Below are 18,520 nucleotides of genomic sequence, written 5' to 3' on the forward strand. Positions count from 1 at the left end.
AAAGGCCCGCTTTAGCCATTTCGGCCACTGAACTCTGATCCTATGCAACCATTACCTATAATGACATAAACGGAATAAATGCATAAATATAATGTTTTTCCTACCCAGTGTTCCGTGACTAAATTTGCAAAACACACAAAACAGTCTGGCCACCCGTAGTTTTAATATACCTATTTAATTAGAAAACTTATAATATAAACGGTTTCCTTGATTAAAATACATATGTGAAATAAATAAATATTTGGGGATAATCTTGCACAGATGATCGACCTTGTACTATGACTACATTCGGTTCTAGGCGATGATAGAACTAGATAGGTATTTAATTAGATAAATACATACGTAGATACTTAGAATACATTCATAAGTCAGAAATAAATATCCGTGATAAACACACAAATAAATGTTCTTACCGGGATTCGAACACGAGGTTCCAGCTTCATAGGCAAGTTTATTACCGACTGGGCTAGGTGATCGTTTATTATATTATTTTAAAATGACTTCGTGAAAAACAAAAACCTACCTACTACCTAAATATACAGGCACGAAAGTGTGGATTAAGAACACAATTTATAAGCAACGAGAAATGCATTTTATATTTGCATGTTTATACAGTATTTTATACAATAATGAGGTTTAGCGTTTGCCGCATCCGCATCCGCTGGAGCCGCCGATCTGCTGCGTGATGGCGACGCAGTCCCCGCAGCCGTAGCACACCGGAGCCGAGCCGCTGCTGTCGAACTTGCCCTCGAACGCCACCGCGGTCAGGTACGGCAGCGCGCCGGACAGGTCCAGGTCGCCGGACAGGTCCAGGTCCGTGGCGACGGCGATGCCGGACGGCACGATGGGGCCGATAGCCTGTATGTTCAGGTCGCCGCCGCTGCTGGGGATGCTGATCGATTGGCAGCTGCAACCGCACTTCTGTCCAGCAATACTCTAAAACAAACAAGAGTTATACGTATAAGTACAAAGTCATGTACCTCATTCTGATCATAAAGTAAGCGAATTAGACTTAGAAACAGCAATACTCTGAAAATATAATGGCTTTAGTCAAATAAACATATACCATACCATTACCACACAATTTGTTTCCTTATTCTAACATATTGCAGATAAATTGAACGCTCATGAAAATTTGAATTTACTGGTTTAGCATTTTACAGGTTTGGCTAATCAAGAGCGAATCTAGATTAATTCATCTCGTATAAATAATAGGTACCTATACAGTTTTTTATGTTTTAGAAATGTATCTGTCTATTAAAGTGCACGTAAATTTATATAGATTAAGTTAGTTTCGTAACTATACAAACCTGAAACCATTGTAGGTATGTTTTTTTTTAATTGAATCTTTTATTTTATCGCCCCAATTTTTTTTGACCTGCCTATTAGCAAGTCGCGTAACATAATTACAGCATTAGTAAAATTCTACTTTATTTCTAGTGCTTAGAGTTCATAATCTTTAAAATAAGCATCAATCGGACTAAGGTATAAATATTCGAATTACACAAAAAATATAAATCAGATTATTATACGTAGGAGGAACTTGATATGTACATACCTGTACCAAAAAGGCAAAAGCGCAAATGATGGCAACTTTGAAAACCATTTTTGCTTCTTCCTAAGTCTGTTCACAAACCAAGAATGAATAATTAGGTTAAAGCCCCCGTATTTTATACTACAATTTTATCCTTCTTACTTCACTAAGAAAACAATTAATTATGTTACCAAATTGTATTTTATCACAAATATTTCAGTAACGATATTTTGACACTGAGATTCATTAAGTATATTTAGTAAGCAAGTCAGTTCTGTGTTATCGCTGACCTATTTCTTCATTACGCACATGAAGTCAGTATAAAAGAGTCTTCAAAATACAGGGACATCATTCTAAGTTCTTTGTTTAACGAATATTAGTATTTTTACTGAAATGTCTCGCTTCGTAGTCCTCGCTATCTTCGTTCAGGCGTGCCTGCTCCAGGTAAACAAATCTGTACAGTTTACATAAGTGTTTTATTTTATATTATAAAGTAAACGTAATAGTGCTCGACGAGGTCCCAGTACATGTCATCTTGGAAATTATGTCATTGTCCATAGAGGTGACAGCAGGGTGTCAGCTATTGGACATTAGCATGTCGAGCACTTGTACGTTTACCTTAGGTACCTGACCAATGGTTTTCCATTAAAAAAGCAACATGTGAGGTTTTGAACCTGTTTAGTAACAAGGGTGCGTAGCCCACATGCCAATCGTTTACGCTCCCTCACTAATAGGGAAGAGTGTTAGAGACACATAAAGCGTTTCGTCATCGTAGCGCAAGCGATGAATTGACCCCTTGGCTATTAGGCCTCCTGGTATTTTTGAGGATCGTAAGCTTTTCATCTGATCCTTTTGTTGCATATTATAACCGTTAGAACAATTTTTATACCATCAATAAGCATTTAATAATATCGTATTAACTCAGAATAATAGCTCAAGATACTAAGCCTCTAATTATTTTGACTCGGGGCCGTCATTATTTTACGTTACATTTTGTATGTTTGCTGTTAAATATTACATTCCTAAAAATAATTTATTTACGTAACTTAATTTCATATTAATGGCCTTGTTTATTTATCACAGATGGCTCTGAGCCAAACTTGCGGTTGCAACCAGTACTCATATGGTTCGTCCGGACTGAGCTCACAGAGCTGCGGCTCGTACGGCGGCACCGGCACCGGCCAGGTGGGCGTGTCCGGCAACATCGACGCGTGCGGCAACACCTGCGTGGTCGGCTCCGTGCCCGTGCTCGGCTCCGTCGACTTCGGCGGATGCGTGCCGGCCTGCGGCTCCGTGTCCATCCAGGGACAGTGCGGATGCGGATGTCAGTGATTTTTCAAATTTGACTTAAGGAATTTGTAATAAAAAATATATTAAATAATTTGTTTTATTGCTATAGTTTAGACAAAAAAGAGTAAAATAAAATATAATTATATCTCCAAATATCAAGAGGAAAATTGATTCTAAAAGTGAATTTGAAGTGAATTTATGACAACGTTAAGTAAATGATGACTCACACTAGGCTAGCCCGGCCGGGCCCGTGCCGAAGCATCCAACATGTCATTTTCTCTGACGGCTTATCGGCGACACGTAGTGCTTTCCATTAAAAACGAATCGCCGAAAGCTCCGGCCCGGCCCCGGCCTGGTCTAGTGTGAGTCATCCTTAAAGGTTCACCGTGTGCCAAACACGAACGTGCACTAGAAGCAAACACAATTATCTATCTACTGGAATTTCATCTTGATCATCATATCTGCATGTACATTGAATAATTTTTCCTTGTTGCCACCTCGCTGGGTAATTGTATAATTGACGAACATACGACCCTTTTTAAAGGGGAACGCGGATAAAAGAAGTAGGTTCGGAATAGAAACATTTTCCACGTGATACACAGCCTGAAACAAATGAGGGAAATTTATCACTTATAGTTATAAATGTATCACTTAATTATACATGTACAAGTAATATGTAACCTACCTTGCTCCCCACTGGGTAATATTGCCAATAATTACTTATATCTACCGGGATATTTATATTTATTTTTTATTTAGAAATTTAAATCAGGCAACAAGGCCCATATTACAAATACCTTACAGACTAACATACATATGGACCGTGATTACCTTTTGTATTGTTTTCGAGCTCCCGATATTTCGAGGCAGTTACATGCATCTTTTGCACGGCAAAGTAATCACGGTTCATATCCCGGTCGATATAGTCTAGTGAAACTAACCGTGAATCGTTCAAAACTGTTATTGGCAATAATGATTTCTAATAATAAGTATAAGCACTCATCTTTGGAAACGGACATGTTCTAAAAGCAGCGTCAATTTTTTCTTTAAAAAAGGCGCCGAGAACATCATTAAATAAAAAATCGCAAAGATTATAATGCCCCTCCACAAAACTGCGGCGGTACTCGTTGCTTAGGAACTCATAGAGATACCAGTTTACCTGTAAAATACAAATACAGTCTATCAGATACTTACAAAAAAGCCCGGCCAAGTGCGAGTCGGACTCGCGTTCCAAGGGTTCCGTACATAAGTCCGACTCACGCTTGACTGCACATTTCTATAGCACAATCTATAGGTAAATAACTATTTTGTGTATTTTTTTCAAACTTTTAGACCCAGTAGCTTCGGTGATAAAGGCGGAAGGGCGGGGGGGGGAAATGGTCGGACAAACAGACAGACAGACAGACAGACGCACGAGTGATCCTATAAGGGTTCCGTTTTTTTTCCTTTTGAGGTACGGAACCCTAAAAATACGTTTTGCAAAACGTTTAACGTATGAAACCGTTTATCCTATCTGGGGCCTAACCATGATGTCTTATTGCGAATATAGCGATTCTGTTTAGGACCTAAACTGAATTGCTAAGGAACGGAGTTATGCAGCTTATGTAGCTCCATCCTTTAGCAATTCAGTTTAGGTCCAAACAGAATCGCAATAAGACATAGGCCCCTGATAGGATAAACGTATGGTTTTCATCGAATAATTACCATAGCATGGGTCACCGATTAGTTTCTTCAGGGGTGCGCTTTTTAAAATAATATGACCATCGCGATCCGTTTCTAATTGAGTTAATAAACTCAATTAATAATATTTTTTTCTTTGTTTAATAAAACAAATGAAAAAATAATGTAGGTCGGCGGTCCGGATCTAGATGTACTAGTGCTATACATGCTAACGCCCAATAGATGACACCCTGCTGTCACCTCTATTGACAATTACTTAAGTTTCAAGACGACATGTACTGGGACCGCGGCGAGCACCAGTACGTTTACCTTACTTTCTGATGGGGGAAAAAGTTGAGAAACTTACGGTAACATTATTTCCAAGAGGTTCTAAGATCTCAAAGTGCACACTGAGATAGTGTGTCGGGTCCCGGCGGTTGTGTCGTCGCGCACTCACATTCATGTCCGCTATATACTTGGGGTTGTAGTAAGTTAGTTCGATATGTTCAAAATCGGCAGAGTAAACCTTAAACATAATTTTTTATAGTTAATATATATATTGAATAGAATTGAATAATTAGTATAATATTATTAAGGCACTGTAGTGCTGGTAACCATACCTACCACTACTGTTACGAACCGGAAGTAGGCTAAAACCCCGGTTATTTTTTGGAATTTCATATTAAGATGTGTATTGTGTGTAAAGCGATGTGTTAGCATGAAAAAGTTATCAAATCTTGTGAAAGGTGGCTCGTGTCCCGCTTTACGGTGTACTTATACAAATTCCTTGGCAGGAATTCGCCACAACAATGGCCTGGAATATATGTCTACCTGTCCCTTTTACAGTTAAAAATAAATTTTTGGCAACAATTTCATTTTTGGTACAAGCTTTTATCGCTGACTGTACTTTTCGAGACAATTCTAAAAACCCCTAACACAATTAGGTTGCGTTGTTTCATCACAGAGTTCCTATGGCCACCTCCTGTCTCCATCATCAGATCTGCTCAATTGTACCATAATATTCCATTGTCACCCGACTTACATGTGTATGCAAAATTTTAGTCAATCGGAAACCGGGAAGTGGATCAAATTTAACTTGCAAGATTTGATTACAGACCGACAACGGGACAGGTGAAACTAAATAAAAGCTTGTAAAAGATGGGTACACAAACTTGCACATGAGATACTGTCGAGTTTATTTTTATATCGTGTCTTGTGCGACATAATCGTCTTATTGTTATACGCTCAACGTTTCGCACTAAAACAAGTGAAAGCCAAGTTTTCGCGCCCTGCTGCACACCTCTCAGGTATTTCGTTCGTCCAACTAATTGCCTCTACATCGCTAAAATATTTAAGCGATAGAGATGTAGATAAAGAAATTTCGCTTTTCGCAGTAGGTTCAGAGAACTATCCCGTTTCTTAGCTGCCAAAATGGCCGCCGTAAAGCACGCCGCGAGAAGCAGGGTGGAGCCGTAACGTATCGTCCGATATGTCATGATGTTGATTATATTATAAATTTTTCGCGACGACTAAAAAGCAAACGTACTTCAAGTAATAACCTGCCATTGTTGAACATTACAATCTCTAAATTAGTAATATAAATGCGAACCAGTAGTGCATGCTAACAAAAACTTCAACTGGATAGTGCGTATTGAATCACACAGAGGATTCCGTACATTAACACAGTAGAAAAAAAGGTAGGTCTCAAAGCAACATAGTTTTTACAAAAAGTGCTGTTTAAAATTAAATTTTTGGCACAAGCTTTTATCGCTGTCTGTACTTTTCTTTCAACAGGAAACATCTCTGGTGTTGCAGGCGTTCATAGGTTACGAATGCTGCTTACCATCAGGCGGGTCGTAAGCTAGTTTGCCATCGACGTAGTATAAAAAAAATCTAATGTTAAGAAACGGACGGACAAATATGACAAATAAGAAGGCGCCGCGTTTTTGCCATTTCGGCCACGGAACTCTGATCCTATGCATCCATTACATATAATGACATAAACGGAATAAATGCATAAACGTAATGTTTATTCTACCCAGTGTGCCGTGACTAAATTTTCAAAACACACAAAACAGTCTGGCCACCCGTAGTTTTAATATACTTAATTAGCAAACTTATAAACGTTATTCTTGTTTATTTATTTATTTATATATATATATCGCGAATCTCGAAATTTGGTATATGGGGGTTTTCGGAGGCGAAAAATCGATCTAGCCTTGGTCTTATCTCTGGGAAAACGCGCATTTTCGGGTTTTTATATGCTTTCCGAGCAAAGTTCGGCCACCCAGATATTAATTATATAAAATAAACAAATATTTGGGGATAATCTTGCACAGATCGACCTCGTACTATGTGTACATTGGATTCTAGGCGATGATATAAACTAGATACTTAATTAGATAAGTACATACCTACTTAGATACTCAGAATACATCCATGGCTCAGAAACAAATTTCCGCGATAAACATACAAACGAGATTCTAACACGAGATTCCAGCTACATAGGCAGGTTTATTACCGACTGGGCTAGGTGATCGTTTATTATATTCTTGTAAAATTACTTCGAAAAACACAAAAACCTACCATCTAAACACACAGGCTGCGAAAGTGTGGATTAAGAATACAATTTATAAGCAACGAGAAATGCATTTTATATGTATTTGCATGTTTATACAGTATTTTTATACTAATAATGAGGCTTAGCGTTTGCCGCGTCCGCATCCGCTGGAGCCGCCGATCTGCTGCGTGATGGCGACGCAGTCCCCGCAGCCGTAGCACACCGGCGCCGAGCCGCTGGTGTCGAACTTGCCCTCGAACGCCACCGCGGTCAGGTACGGCAGCTCGCCGGACAGGTCCAGGTCGCCGGACAAGTCCAGGTCCGTGGCGACGGCGATGCCGGACGGCACGATGGGGCCGATAGCCTGTATGTTCAGGTCGCCGCCACTGCTGGGGATGCTGATCGATTGGCAGCTGCAGCCGCACTTCTGTCCAGCAATACTCTTAAACAAACAAGAGTTATACGTATAAGTACAAAGTCATGTACCTCATTCTGATCATAAAGTAAGCGAATTAGACTTAGAAACAGCAATACATTGAAAATATAATGGCTTTAGTCAAATAAACATATACCATACCATTACCATACAATTTGTTTCCCTATTCTAACATATTTCAAATAAATTGAACGCTCATGAAAATTTGATTTTACTGGTTTAGCATTTTACAGGTTTGGCTAATCAAGAGCGAATCTAGATTAATTCATCTGGTATAAATAATAGGTACCTATACAGTTTTTTATGTTTTAGAAATGTATCTGTCTATTAAAATGCACGTAAATTTATACAGATTAAGTTAGTTTCGTAACTATACAAACCTGAAACCATTGTAGGTATGTTTTTTAAAAGTGAATCTTTTATTTTATCGCCCCAATTTTTTTTGACCTGCCTATTAGCAAGTCGCATAACATAATTACAGCATTAGTAAAATTCTACTTTATTTCTAGTGCTTAGAGTTCATAAACTTTAAAATAAGCATCAATCGGACTAAGGTATAAATATTCGAATTACATAAAAAATATAAATCAGATTATTATACGTAGGAGGAACTTGATATGTACATACCTGTACCAAAAAGGCAAAAGCGCAAATGATGGCAACTTTGAAAACCATTTTTGCTTCTTCCTAAGTCTGTTCACAAACCAAGAATGAATAATTAGGTTAAAGCCTCCGTATTTTATACTACAATGTTATCCTTCTTACTTCACTAAGAAAACTATTAATTATGTTACCAAATTATATTTTATCACAAATATTTCAGTAACGATATTTTGACACTGAGATTCATTAAGTATATTTAGTAAGCAAGCCAGTTCTGTGTTATCGCTGACCTATTTCTTCATTATGTACATGAAGTCAGTATAAAAGAGTCTTCAAAATAGAGGGACATCATTCTAAGTTCTTTGTTTAAAGAATATTAGTATTTTTACTGAAATGTCTCGCTTCGTAGTCCTCGCTATCTTCGTTCAGGCGTGCCTGCTCCAGGTAAACAAATCTGTACTGTTTACATAAGTGTTTTATTTTATATTATAAGGTAAACGTAATAGTGCTCGACGCGGTCCCAGTACATGTCATCTTGGAAATTAAGTCATTGTCAATAGAGGTGACAGCAGGGTGTCAGCTATTGGACATTAGCATGTCGAGCACTTGTACGTTTACCTTAGGTACCTGACCAATGGTTTTCCATTAAAAAAGCAACATGTGAGGTTTTAAACCTATTTAGTGACAAGGGTGCGTAGCCCACATGCCAATCGTTTACGCTCCCTCACTAATAGGGAAGAGTGTTAGAGACACATAAAGCGTTTCGTCATCGTAGCGCAAGCGATGAATTGACCCCTTGGCTATTAGGCATCCTGGTATTATTGAGGATCGTAAGCTTTTCATCTGATCCTTTTGTTGCATATTATAACCGTTAGAACAATTTTTATACCATCAATAAGCATTTAATAATATCGTATTAACTCAGAATAATAGCTCAAGATACTAAGCCTCTAATTATTTTGACTCGGGACCGTCATTATTTTACGTTACATTTTGTTTGCTGTAATTGGTGTTAAATATTACATTCCCAAAAATAATTTATTTACATAACTCCATATTAATGGCCTTGTTTCTTTATCACAGATGGTTCTGAGCCAGACTTGCGGTTGCAACCAGTACTCATACGGTTCGTCCGGACTGAGCTCACAGAGCTGTGGCTCGTACGGCGGCACCGGCACCGGCCAGGTGGGCGTGTCCGGCAACATCGACGCGTGCGGCAACACCTGCGTCGTCGGCTCCGTGCCCGTGCTCGGCTCCGTCGACTTCGGCGGATGCGTGCCCGCCTGCGGCTCCGTGTCCATCTCCGGACAGTGCGGGTGCGGATGCCAGTGATTTTTTCTAACTTGACTCAAGAAATTTGTAATAAAAAATATATTAAATAATTTGTTTTATTGCTATAGTTTAGTTAGACAAAAGAGATTAAAATAAAATATGATTATATTTCCCAATATCAAGAGGAAAATTCATTCTAAAATGATGATTCTTTGAAGTGAATTGAATTGACGATCGGTCTGGCCTAGTGGGTAGTGACCCTGCCTGCGAAGCCGATGGTCCTGGGTTCAAATCCCGGTAAGGGCATTTATTTGTGTGATGAGCACTAATATTTGTTCCGGAGTCATGGATGTTTTCTATGTATATAAGTATGTATTTATCTATATAAGTATGTATATCGTCGCGTAGCACCCATAGTACTAGCTTTGCTTAGTTTGGGGCTAGGTTGATCTGTGTAAGATGTCCCCCAATATTTATTTAATTATTTATTTTCTATGACGGCTGATCGGCGACATCTAGTGCTTTCCATAGAAAACGAAGCGCCGGAAGCTCCGGCCCGGCTCCGGCCTGGTCTAGTGTGAGTCATCCTTAAATGTTAACCATGTGCCAAACACGAACGCGTAATAGAAGCAAACACAATTATCTATCTACTGGAATTTCATCTTGATCATCATATCAGCATAAATATTGAATAATTTTTCCTTGTTGCCACCCCGCTGGGTAATTGTCCAATTGACGAACATACGACCCTTTTGAAAGGGGAATGCGGATAATAGAGGCAGGTTCGGAATAGAAATATTTTCCACGTGATACACACCCTGAAACAATTGAGGGAAATTTATCACTTATAAAATTGATCACGTAAATACACGTATAGTAAAATGTGACTAATTTGCTCCTCACTGAGTAAATAATTGAGGTTTTGCCTGTGCAATTGCAGACGAAGTTATCATGACGAATAACTACTGGAGATATATCCTGAAGGACGGTATGGTCAACATTTGTCGGGCATGCCGCCGCCCCGGAGAGTCACTCAGACACTCAGTGGTTGGATCAAGGGTCAGATGCAGAAGGCGGTAATTTTGGACACGGCGGGTATAGTACGTCGGTTTCTCACTCTGCGGCCCTGACCACCGGCAGCTTGGGCCCTGCCTCGCTGCCGGCGGCATTTTAGGTCAGGTTTTTTATAATGTGTGTATTTTTATATGGTTTTGTATATTTTTGCAATATTTTGTAAGTGTTTTGGTATTGTACTTTTATACTCACATTGTAAAACCCTAATCTAAGACGCAAATGAAGTAAAGAGAATAATAATAAAAGCAACCACCTTTGGAAACGGACATTTTCTATAAGCATCGTCAAGTTTCGAGTCAAGTCAAGGTATTTCGTCGTTCTTCCATCTAATTGCCTCTACATCGCTCAAATATTTAAGCGATAGAGATGCAGATATAGAAATTTCGCTTTCCGCAGCAGGCCCTCGTAACTCTTACCCGTTTCTTAGCAGCCAAAATGGCCGCCGCAAAGCACGCCGCGAGAAGCAGGGTGGAGCCGTAACGTATCGTCCGATATGTCATGATGTTGTTTATATTTTAAAATTTCCGCGATGACTAAAAAGCAAACGCCCTTCAAGTAATAACCTATCATTGTTTAACATTACAATCTCTAAATTATTAATATAAATGCGAACCAGTAGTGCATGCTAACAAAAACTTCAACCGGATAGTGCGTATTGAATCACACATGATAGAGGATTCCGTACATTAACACAGTAGAAAAAAAGGTAGGTCTCAAAGCAACATAGTTTTTACAAAAAGTGCTGTTTAAAATTAAATTTTTGGCATAAGCTTTTATCGCTGTCTGTACTTTTTTTTCAACAGGCAACATCTCTGGTGTTGCAGGTGTTCATAGGTTACGAAGGCTGCTTACCATCAGGCGGGCCGTAAGCTTGTTTGCCATCGACGTAGGATAAAAAAAATCTTATGTTAAGAAACGGACGGACAAATATGACAAATAAGAAGGCGCCCCGTTTTTGCCATTTCGGCCACGGAACTCTGATCCTATGCATCCATTACATATAATGACATAAACGGAATAAATGCATAAACGTAATGTTTATTCTACCCAGTGTGCCGTGACTAAATTTGCAAAACACACAAAACAGTCTGGCCACCCGTAGTTTTAATATACTTAATTAGAATAATTAGCAAACTTATAATATAAAAGTTTTACTTGTTTAAAAATACATATGTATATAAAATAAATAAATATTTGGGGATATTCTTGCACAGACGATCGACCTTGTACTATAACTACATTCGGTTCTAGGCGATGATATAACTAGATAGGTATTTAATTAGATAAATACATACTTAGATACAGAATACATTCATAACTCAGAAACAAATATACGTGTAAAGTACACAAATAAATGTTCTTGCCGGAATTCGAACACGAGGTTCCATCTTCATAGGCAGGTTTATTACCGACTGGACAAGGTGATCGTTTATTATATTCTTTTAAAATTACTTCGAGAAATACAAAAACCTACCACCTTAATATACAGGCTGCGAAAGTGTGGATTAAGAATACAATTTATAAGCAATGAGAAATGCATTTTATATTTGCATGTTTATACAGTATTTTATTCAATAATGAGGCTTAGCGTTTGCCGCATCCGCATCCGCTGGAGCCGCCGATCTGCTGCGTGATGGCGACGCAGTCCCCGCAGCCGTAGCACACCGGCGCCGAGCCGCTGGTGTCGAACTTGCCCTCGAACGCCACCGCGGTCAGGTACGGCAGCTCGCCGGACAGGTCCAGGTCGCCGGACAAGTCCAGGTCCGTGGCGACGGCGATGCCGGACGGCACGATGGGGCCGATAGCCTGTATGTTCAGGTCGCCGCCGCTGCTGGGGATGCTGATCGATTGGCAGCTGCAGCCGCACTTCTGTCCAGCAATACTCTAAAACAAACAAGAGTTATACGTATAAGTACAAAGTCATGTACCTCATTCTGATCATAAAGTAAGCGAATTAGACTTAGAAACAGCAATATATTGAAAATATAATGGCTTTAGTCAAATAAACATATACCATACCATTACCATACAATTTGTTTCCCTATTCTAACATATTGCAAATAAATTTAACGCTCATGAAAATTTGATTTTACTGGTTTAGCATTTTACAGGTTTGGCTAATCAAGAGCGAATCTAGATTAATTCATCTCGTATAAATAATAGGTACCTATACAGTTTTTTATGTTTTAGAAATGTATCTGTCTATTAAAATGCACGTAAATTTATGTAGATTAAGTTAGTTTCGTAACTATACAAACCTGAAACCATTGTAGGTATGTTTTTTTAAAGTGAATCTTTTATTTTATCGCCCCAATTTTTTTTGACCTGCCTATTAGTCGCATAACATAATTACAGCATTAGTAAAATTCTACTTTATTTCTAGTGCTTAGAGTTCATAATCTTTAAAATAAGCATCAATCGGACTGAGGTATAAATATTCGAATTAAATAAAAAATATAAATCAGATTATTATACGTAGGAGGAACTTGATATGTACATACCTGTACTAAAAAGGCAAAAGCGCAAATGATGGCAACTTTGAAAACCATTTTTGCTTCTTCCTAAGTCTGTTCACAAACCAAGAATGAATAATTAGGTTAAAGCCTCCGTATTTTATACTACAATGTTATCCTTCTTACTTCACAAAGAAAACAATTAATTATGTTACCAAATTGTATTTTATCACGAATATTTCAGTAACGATATTCTGACACTTAGATTCATTAAGTATATTTAGTAAGCAAGTCAGTTCTGTGTTATCGCTGACCTATTTCTTCATTAAGCACATGAAGTCAGTATAAAAGAGTCTTCAAAATACAGGGACATCATTCTAAGTTCTTTGTTTAAAGAATATTAGTATTTTTACTGAAATGTCTCGCTTCGTAGTCCTCGCTATCTTCGTTCAGGCGTGCCTGCTCCAGGTAAACAAATCTGTACAATTTACATAAGTGTTATATTTTATATTATAAGGTAAACGCAATAGTGCTCGACGCGGTCCCAGTACATGTCATCTTGGAAATTAAGTCATTGTCAATAGAGGTGACAGCAGGGTGTCAGCTATTGGACATTAGCATGTCGAGCACTTGTACGTTTACCTTAGGTACCTGACCAATGGTTTTCCATTAAAAAAGCAACATGTGAGGTTTTCAACCTGTTTAGTGACAAGGGTGCGTAGCCCACATGCCAATCGTTTACGCTCCCTCACTAATAGGGAAGAGTGTTAGAGACACATAAAGCGTTTCGTCATCGTAGCGCAAGCGATGAATTGACCCCTTGGCTATTAGGCCTCCTGGTATTTTTAAGGATCGTAAGCTTTTCATCTGATCCTTTTGTTGCATATTATAACCGTTAGAACAATTTTTATACCATCAATAAGCATTTCATAATATCGTATTAATTCAGAATAATAGCTCAAGATACTAAGACTCTAATTATTTTGACTCGAGACCGTCATTATTTTACGTTACATGTTGTATGTTTGCTGTTAAATATTACATTCCCAAAAATAATTTATTTACGTAACTTAACTTCATATTAATGGCCTTGTTTATTTATCACAGATGGTTCTGAGCCAGACTTGCGGTTGCAACCAGTACTCATATGGTTCGTCCGGACTGAGCTCACAGAGCTGCGGCTCGTACGGCGGCACCGGCACCGGCCAGGTGGGCGTGTCCGGCAACATCGACGCGTGCGGCAACACCTGCGTCGTCGGCTCCGTGCCCGTGCTCGGCTCCGTCGACTTCGGCGGATGCGTGCCGGCCTGCGGCTCCGTGTCCATCCAGGGACAGTGCGGATGCGGATGTCAGTGATTTTTCAAATTTGACTTAAGGAATTTGTAATAAAAAATATATGAAATAATTAGTTTTAATGCTATAGTTTAGACAAAAAAGATTAAAATAAAATATAATTATATCTCCAAATATCAAGAGAAAAATTGATTCTAAAAGTGAATTTGAAGTGAATTTATGACAACGCTAAGTAAAGGATGACTCACACTAGGCTAGCCCGGCCGGGCCCGTGCCGAAGCATCCAACATGTCATTTTCTCTGACGGCTGATCGGCGACACGTAGTGCTTTCCATTGAAAACGAAGCGCCGAAAGCTCCGGCCCGGCCCCGGCCTGGTCTAGTGTGAGTCATCCTTAAAAGTTAACCATGAGCCAAACACGAACGTGCACTAGAAGCAAACAGAATTATCTATCTACTGGTATTTCATCTTGATCATCATATCTGCATGTACATTGAATAATCTTTCCTTGATGCCACCTCGCTGGGTAATTGTATAATTGACGAACATACGACCCTTTTGAAAGGGGAACGCGGATAAAAGAGGTAGGTTCGGAATAGAAATATTTTCCAAGTGATACACAGCCTGAAACAAATGAGGGAAATTTATCACTTATAGTTATAAATTTATCACGTTATACATGTACAGTAATATGTAACCTACCTTGCTCCCCACTGGGTAATATTGCCAATAATTACTTATATCGAACGGGATATTTATTTTTATTTATTTATTTAGAAATTTAAATCAGGTCCATATTACAAATACTTACAGACTAACATACATATGAATCGTGATTACCTTTTGTATTGTTTTCTTTTGTATTGTTTGAGCTCCCGATATTTCGAAGCAGTTACATGCATGATGCATCTTGTTCACAGCAAGGTAATCACGATTCATATTCCGGTCGATATAGTCTAGTGAAACTAACCGTGAATCATTCAAAACTGTTATTGCCAATAATGATTTCTAATAATAAGTATAAGCACTCACCTTTGGAAACGGACATTTTCTATAACCATGGTCAAGTTTTTCCTTAACAAAGGCGCCGAGAACATCGTTAAGTAAAAAATCGCAAAGATTATAATGCCCCTCCACAAAACTGCGAAGATACTCGTTGCTTAGGAACTCATAGAGATACCAGTTTACCTGTAAAATACAATTACATTCTGTCAGAGGGAGACTTACAAAAATACGTTTTGCATTAAAACTTTGCATGCGTGCTTTTGGCATTTAAGCCCGCCTTTTGTACGATAAGTTTAGTTTTGGTGCAATAAAGATTAAATAAATAAATATGTATGTAGTTAAGGACTTGGTTAATTGACGCACAAGTGTGCCCCCTATATTTCCATTTCTCGGAATCCTCGGAACTCGCAGTATGCAATCTACAGTAAGTAGATTAGACTTAGTAGTCAAATTATCATTAAAAAATAAATAGAGAAAAATCTTACGCAAATTGCAAATCGGTAGCTCTTTTGATCCTTCGATGAAAACCATACGTTTATCCTATCTGATAGGAGAAAAAAATTAAATACTTTCTGATGGAAGAAAAATTTGAGAAACTTACGGTAACATTATTTCCAAGAGGTTCTAAGATCTCAAAGTGCGCACTGAGATAGTGTGTCGGGTCCCGGCGGTTGTGTCGTCGCGCACTCACATTCATGTCCGCTATAAACCTGGGGTTGTAGTAAGTTAGTTCGATATGTTCAAAATCGGCAGAGTAAACCTTAAACATAATTTTTAATATTTAATAAATATATTGAATTGAATAGAATAATTAGTATCTTAATATTATGGCACTGTAGTGCTGGTAACCATACCTACCACTTACTGTTACGAACCGGAAGTAGGCTAAAACCCCGGTTAAGATGTGTATTGTGTGTAAAGCGATGTGTTAGCATGAAAAAGTTATCAAATCTTGTGAAAAGTGGCTCGTGTCCCGCTTTACGGTGTATACAAATTCCTTGGTAGGAATTCGCCACAACAGTGGCCTGGAATATATGTCTACCTGTCCCTTTAAATCACCTAATACAGTTAGAAATAAGTTTTTGGCAACAATTTCATTTTTGGTACAAGCTTTTATCGCTGACTGTACTTTTCTTACGACGACAACTAATACTCATCGAGACAATTCTAAAAACCCCTAACACAATTAGGTTGCGTTGCGTTGTTTCATCACAGAGTTCCTATGGCCACCTCCTGTCTCCATCATCAGATCTGCTCAATTGTACCATAATATTCCATTGTCACCCGACTTACATGTGTATGCAAAATTTCAGCTCAATCGGAAACCGGGAAGTGGATCAAATTTAACTTGCAAGATTTGATTACAGACCGACAACGGGACAGGTGAAACTAAATAAAAGCTTGTAAAAGATGGGTACACAAACTTGCACATGAGATACTGCCGAGATTATTTTTATATCGTGTCTTGTGCGACAGAATCGTCTTATTGTTATACGCTCAACGTTTCGCACTAAAACAAGTGAAAGCCGAAATCGCGCCCTGCTGCACACCTCTCAGGTATTTTGTTCGTCCAACTAATTGCCTCTACATCGCTAAAATATTTAAGCGATAGAGATGTAGATAAAGAAATTTCGCTTTTCGCAGTAGGTTCAGAGAACTATCTTACCCGTTTCTTAGCAGCCAAAATGGCCGCCGTAAAGCACGCCGCGAGAAGCAGGGTGGAGCCGTAACATATCGTCCGATATGTCATGATGTTGTTTATATTATAAATTTTTCGCGACGACGAAAAAGCAAACGCCCTTCAAGTAATAACCTACCATTGTTGAACATTACAATCTCTAAATTAGTAATATAAATGCGAACCAGTAGTGCATGCTAACAAAAACTTCAACCGAATAGTGCGTATTGAATCACACATGATAGAGGATTCCGTACATTAACACAGTAGAAAAAAAGGTAGGTCTCAAAGCAACATAGTTTTTACAAAAAGTGCTGTTTAAAATTAAATTTTTGGCACAAGCTTTTATCGCTGTCTGTACTTTTCTTTCAACAGGCAACATCTCTGGTGTTGCAGGCGTTCATAGGTTACGAAGGCTGCTTACCATCAGGCGGGCCGTAAGCTTGTTTGCCATCGACGTAGGATAAAAAAAATCTTATGTTAAGAAACGGACGGACAAATATGACAAATAAGAAGGCGCCCCGTTTTTGCCATTTCGGCCACGGAACTCTGATCCTATGCATCCATTACATATAATGACATAAACGGAATAAATGCATAAACGTAATGTTTATTCTACCCAGTGTGCCGTGACTAAATTTGCAAAACACACAAAACAGTCTGGCCACCCGTAGTTTTAATATACTTAATTAGAATAATTAGCAAACTTTGTGACGGTAACTAAGATGGCGGCTTTGAAAATTAAAACATCACCATTAGCCAACACAAATTTATTTAAAAAGTCTCAAGGTCTGAGGTCTTTACGCCCGTATGGTTCGCTTCCGCGGATCGCTGGTACTCCCCTGGCCCTGGCGCTGGTGGTCGGCGCTGACGAAAGGTGGTGGAGGCCCCGGAAACCGAGCTTCACGTCTTCACAGGGGGTAGCCGGCCGGCGAGTAGGGTGTGGCACCTCGTCCTGGGCGCATGGGGGTGAGCCGTCGTGTGCTACTGGGGACGCAGGTCTTGCAACACGACGCCAAAGGTTTCAATCTAATAAACGCACCCTGTGGATAAACGACCCGCATTAGATTGGGCTCCTCCGTACTTGATTGCCGTTGATGATGAGCACCGGGGAATAAGCAAAGCAAGGGGAAACCGCATATAGTTGGTGTAGGTGCTCAAAATCAGAACGGAGTTACAGAAGAAAGAATAAAATACAATAAGAGAGAAAATGTTCCATTACAATATTCTAAAAGTGGGTAGCCGTAAGTAGCATGACGCGGCAGAAGGCTGATGCAATACCTAGCTCGCATTGCGGCACTCTAAACACGAACAAGCATTTAACACTGTAAGCTTAACACACTATTCGATATCGCTAAATACTAAAATGCCTTATAGCTAAAAGCGTTAACGTTTTAAAATGCATTCTTCAAAACTTACCCGTATATGGGGCGCGAACACACTTAATTTAATGTAAGAACATCTCAAAGACAACTAAATATGTAGTTGTGAGACAATACAAAAATCAATCTTTAAATATGGTCGGACGCGACCGGCGCGTGCGTCCCGACACGGAAATAATGTCCGTGCGGGCGCAGCGCGCGTCCGACCTCAATCGTCTCCGCAGGGGGAATGTTGAGACCCGGCGGGCGCTCTGGTTATAAACTCCTATGCAGAAAAAACT

The 18,520-nt window shown here is 39.1% G+C and overlaps 6 protein-coding genes across 6 annotated transcripts; 3 read left to right on the plus strand and 3 right to left on the minus strand.

Moving 5' to 3' along the window:
- Positions 1-621: 621 nt before the first annotated feature.
- On the minus strand, positions 622-1,654 carry LOC134659259 (chorion class high-cysteine HCB protein 13-like). Its single transcript, XM_063514906.1, has 2 exons — positions 1,559-1,654; positions 622-936 (listed from the first exon to the last, which is right to left on the minus strand). Exons 1-2 carry the CDS (start codon positions 1,604-1,606, stop codon positions 637-639), a joined length of 348 nt encoding a protein of 115 aa, XP_063370976.1. The 5' UTR covers positions 1,607-1,654; the 3' UTR covers positions 622-636.
- Positions 1,655-1,901: 247 nt separating this feature from the next.
- Positions 1,902-2,876, plus strand: LOC134659269 (chorion class CA protein ERA.1-like). The gene is made up of 2 exons (XM_063514917.1): positions 1,902-1,978; positions 2,618-2,876. Exons 1-2 carry the CDS (start codon positions 1,928-1,930, stop codon positions 2,864-2,866), a joined length of 300 nt encoding a protein of 99 aa, XP_063370987.1. The 5' UTR covers positions 1,902-1,927; the 3' UTR covers positions 2,867-2,876.
- A 4,309-nt stretch (positions 2,877-7,185) lies between these two features.
- LOC134659022 (chorion class high-cysteine HCB protein 13-like) lies at positions 7,186-8,183 on the minus strand. Its single transcript, XM_063514629.1, has 2 exons — positions 8,107-8,183; positions 7,186-7,485 (listed from the first exon to the last, which is right to left on the minus strand). Exons 1-2 carry the CDS (start codon positions 8,152-8,154, stop codon positions 7,186-7,188), a joined length of 348 nt encoding a protein of 115 aa, XP_063370699.1. The 5' UTR covers positions 8,155-8,183.
- Positions 8,184-8,417: 234 nt separating this feature from the next.
- Positions 8,418-9,441, plus strand: LOC134659265 (chorion class CA protein ERA.1-like). The gene is made up of 2 exons (XM_063514913.1): positions 8,418-8,526; positions 9,166-9,441. Exons 1-2 carry the CDS (start codon positions 8,476-8,478, stop codon positions 9,412-9,414), a joined length of 300 nt encoding a protein of 99 aa, XP_063370983.1. The 5' UTR covers positions 8,418-8,475; the 3' UTR covers positions 9,415-9,441.
- A 2,491-nt stretch (positions 9,442-11,932) lies between these two features.
- LOC134659260 (chorion class high-cysteine HCB protein 13-like) lies at positions 11,933-12,999 on the minus strand. Its single transcript, XM_063514907.1, has 2 exons — positions 12,930-12,999; positions 11,933-12,312 (listed from the first exon to the last, which is right to left on the minus strand). The coding sequence occupies exons 1-2, from the start codon at positions 12,975-12,977 to the stop codon at positions 12,013-12,015; spliced, it is 348 nt and encodes a 115-aa protein (XP_063370977.1). The 5' UTR covers positions 12,978-12,999; the 3' UTR covers positions 11,933-12,012.
- A 162-nt stretch (positions 13,000-13,161) lies between these two features.
- LOC134659264 (chorion class CA protein ERA.1-like) lies at positions 13,162-14,247 on the plus strand. The gene is made up of 2 exons (XM_063514912.1): positions 13,162-13,349; positions 13,989-14,247. The coding sequence occupies exons 1-2, from the start codon at positions 13,299-13,301 to the stop codon at positions 14,235-14,237; spliced, it is 300 nt and encodes a 99-aa protein (XP_063370982.1). The 5' UTR covers positions 13,162-13,298; the 3' UTR covers positions 14,238-14,247.
- Positions 14,248-18,520: the final 4,273 nt, after the last annotated feature.

This window comes from Cydia amplana, chromosome 24, assembly GCF_948474715.1.
Source record: "Cydia amplana chromosome 24, ilCydAmpl1.1, whole genome shotgun sequence".
Lineage (NCBI taxonomy): Eukaryota > Metazoa > Arthropoda > Insecta > Lepidoptera > Tortricidae > Cydia > Cydia amplana.

Coding starts and splice junctions, on each gene's coding strand:
- LOC134659260 (XM_063514907.1), bottom strand. CDS start 12,977: ATGGTTTTCAAAGTTGCCATCATTTGCGCTTTTGCCTTTTTAGTACAG. Junction 12,313..12,929: donor CTTTTGCCTTTTTAGTACAG/GTATGTACATAT, acceptor TGTTTGTTTTAG/AGTATTGCTGGACAGAAGTG.
- LOC134659264 (XM_063514912.1), top strand. CDS start 13,299: ATGTCTCGCTTCGTAGTCCTCGCTATCTTCGTTCAGGCGTGCCTGCTC. Junction 13,350..13,988: donor TTCAGGCGTGCCTGCTCCAG/GTAAACAAATCT, acceptor TATTTATCACAG/ATGGTTCTGAGCCAGACTTG.
- LOC134659022 (XM_063514629.1), bottom strand. CDS start 8,154: ATGGTTTTCAAAGTTGCCATCATTTGCGCTTTTGCCTTTTTGGTACAG. Junction 7,486..8,106: donor CTTTTGCCTTTTTGGTACAG/GTATGTACATAT, acceptor TGTTTGTTTAAG/AGTATTGCTGGACAGAAGTG.
- LOC134659259 (XM_063514906.1), bottom strand. CDS start 1,606: ATGGTTTTCAAAGTTGCCATCATTTGCGCTTTTGCCTTTTTGGTACAG. Junction 937..1,558: donor CTTTTGCCTTTTTGGTACAG/GTATGTACATAT, acceptor TGTTTGTTTTAG/AGTATTGCTGGACAGAAGTG.
- LOC134659265 (XM_063514913.1), top strand. CDS start 8,476: ATGTCTCGCTTCGTAGTCCTCGCTATCTTCGTTCAGGCGTGCCTGCTC. Junction 8,527..9,165: donor TTCAGGCGTGCCTGCTCCAG/GTAAACAAATCT, acceptor TCTTTATCACAG/ATGGTTCTGAGCCAGACTTG.
- LOC134659269 (XM_063514917.1), top strand. CDS start 1,928: ATGTCTCGCTTCGTAGTCCTCGCTATCTTCGTTCAGGCGTGCCTGCTC. Junction 1,979..2,617: donor TTCAGGCGTGCCTGCTCCAG/GTAAACAAATCT, acceptor TATTTATCACAG/ATGGCTCTGAGCCAAACTTG.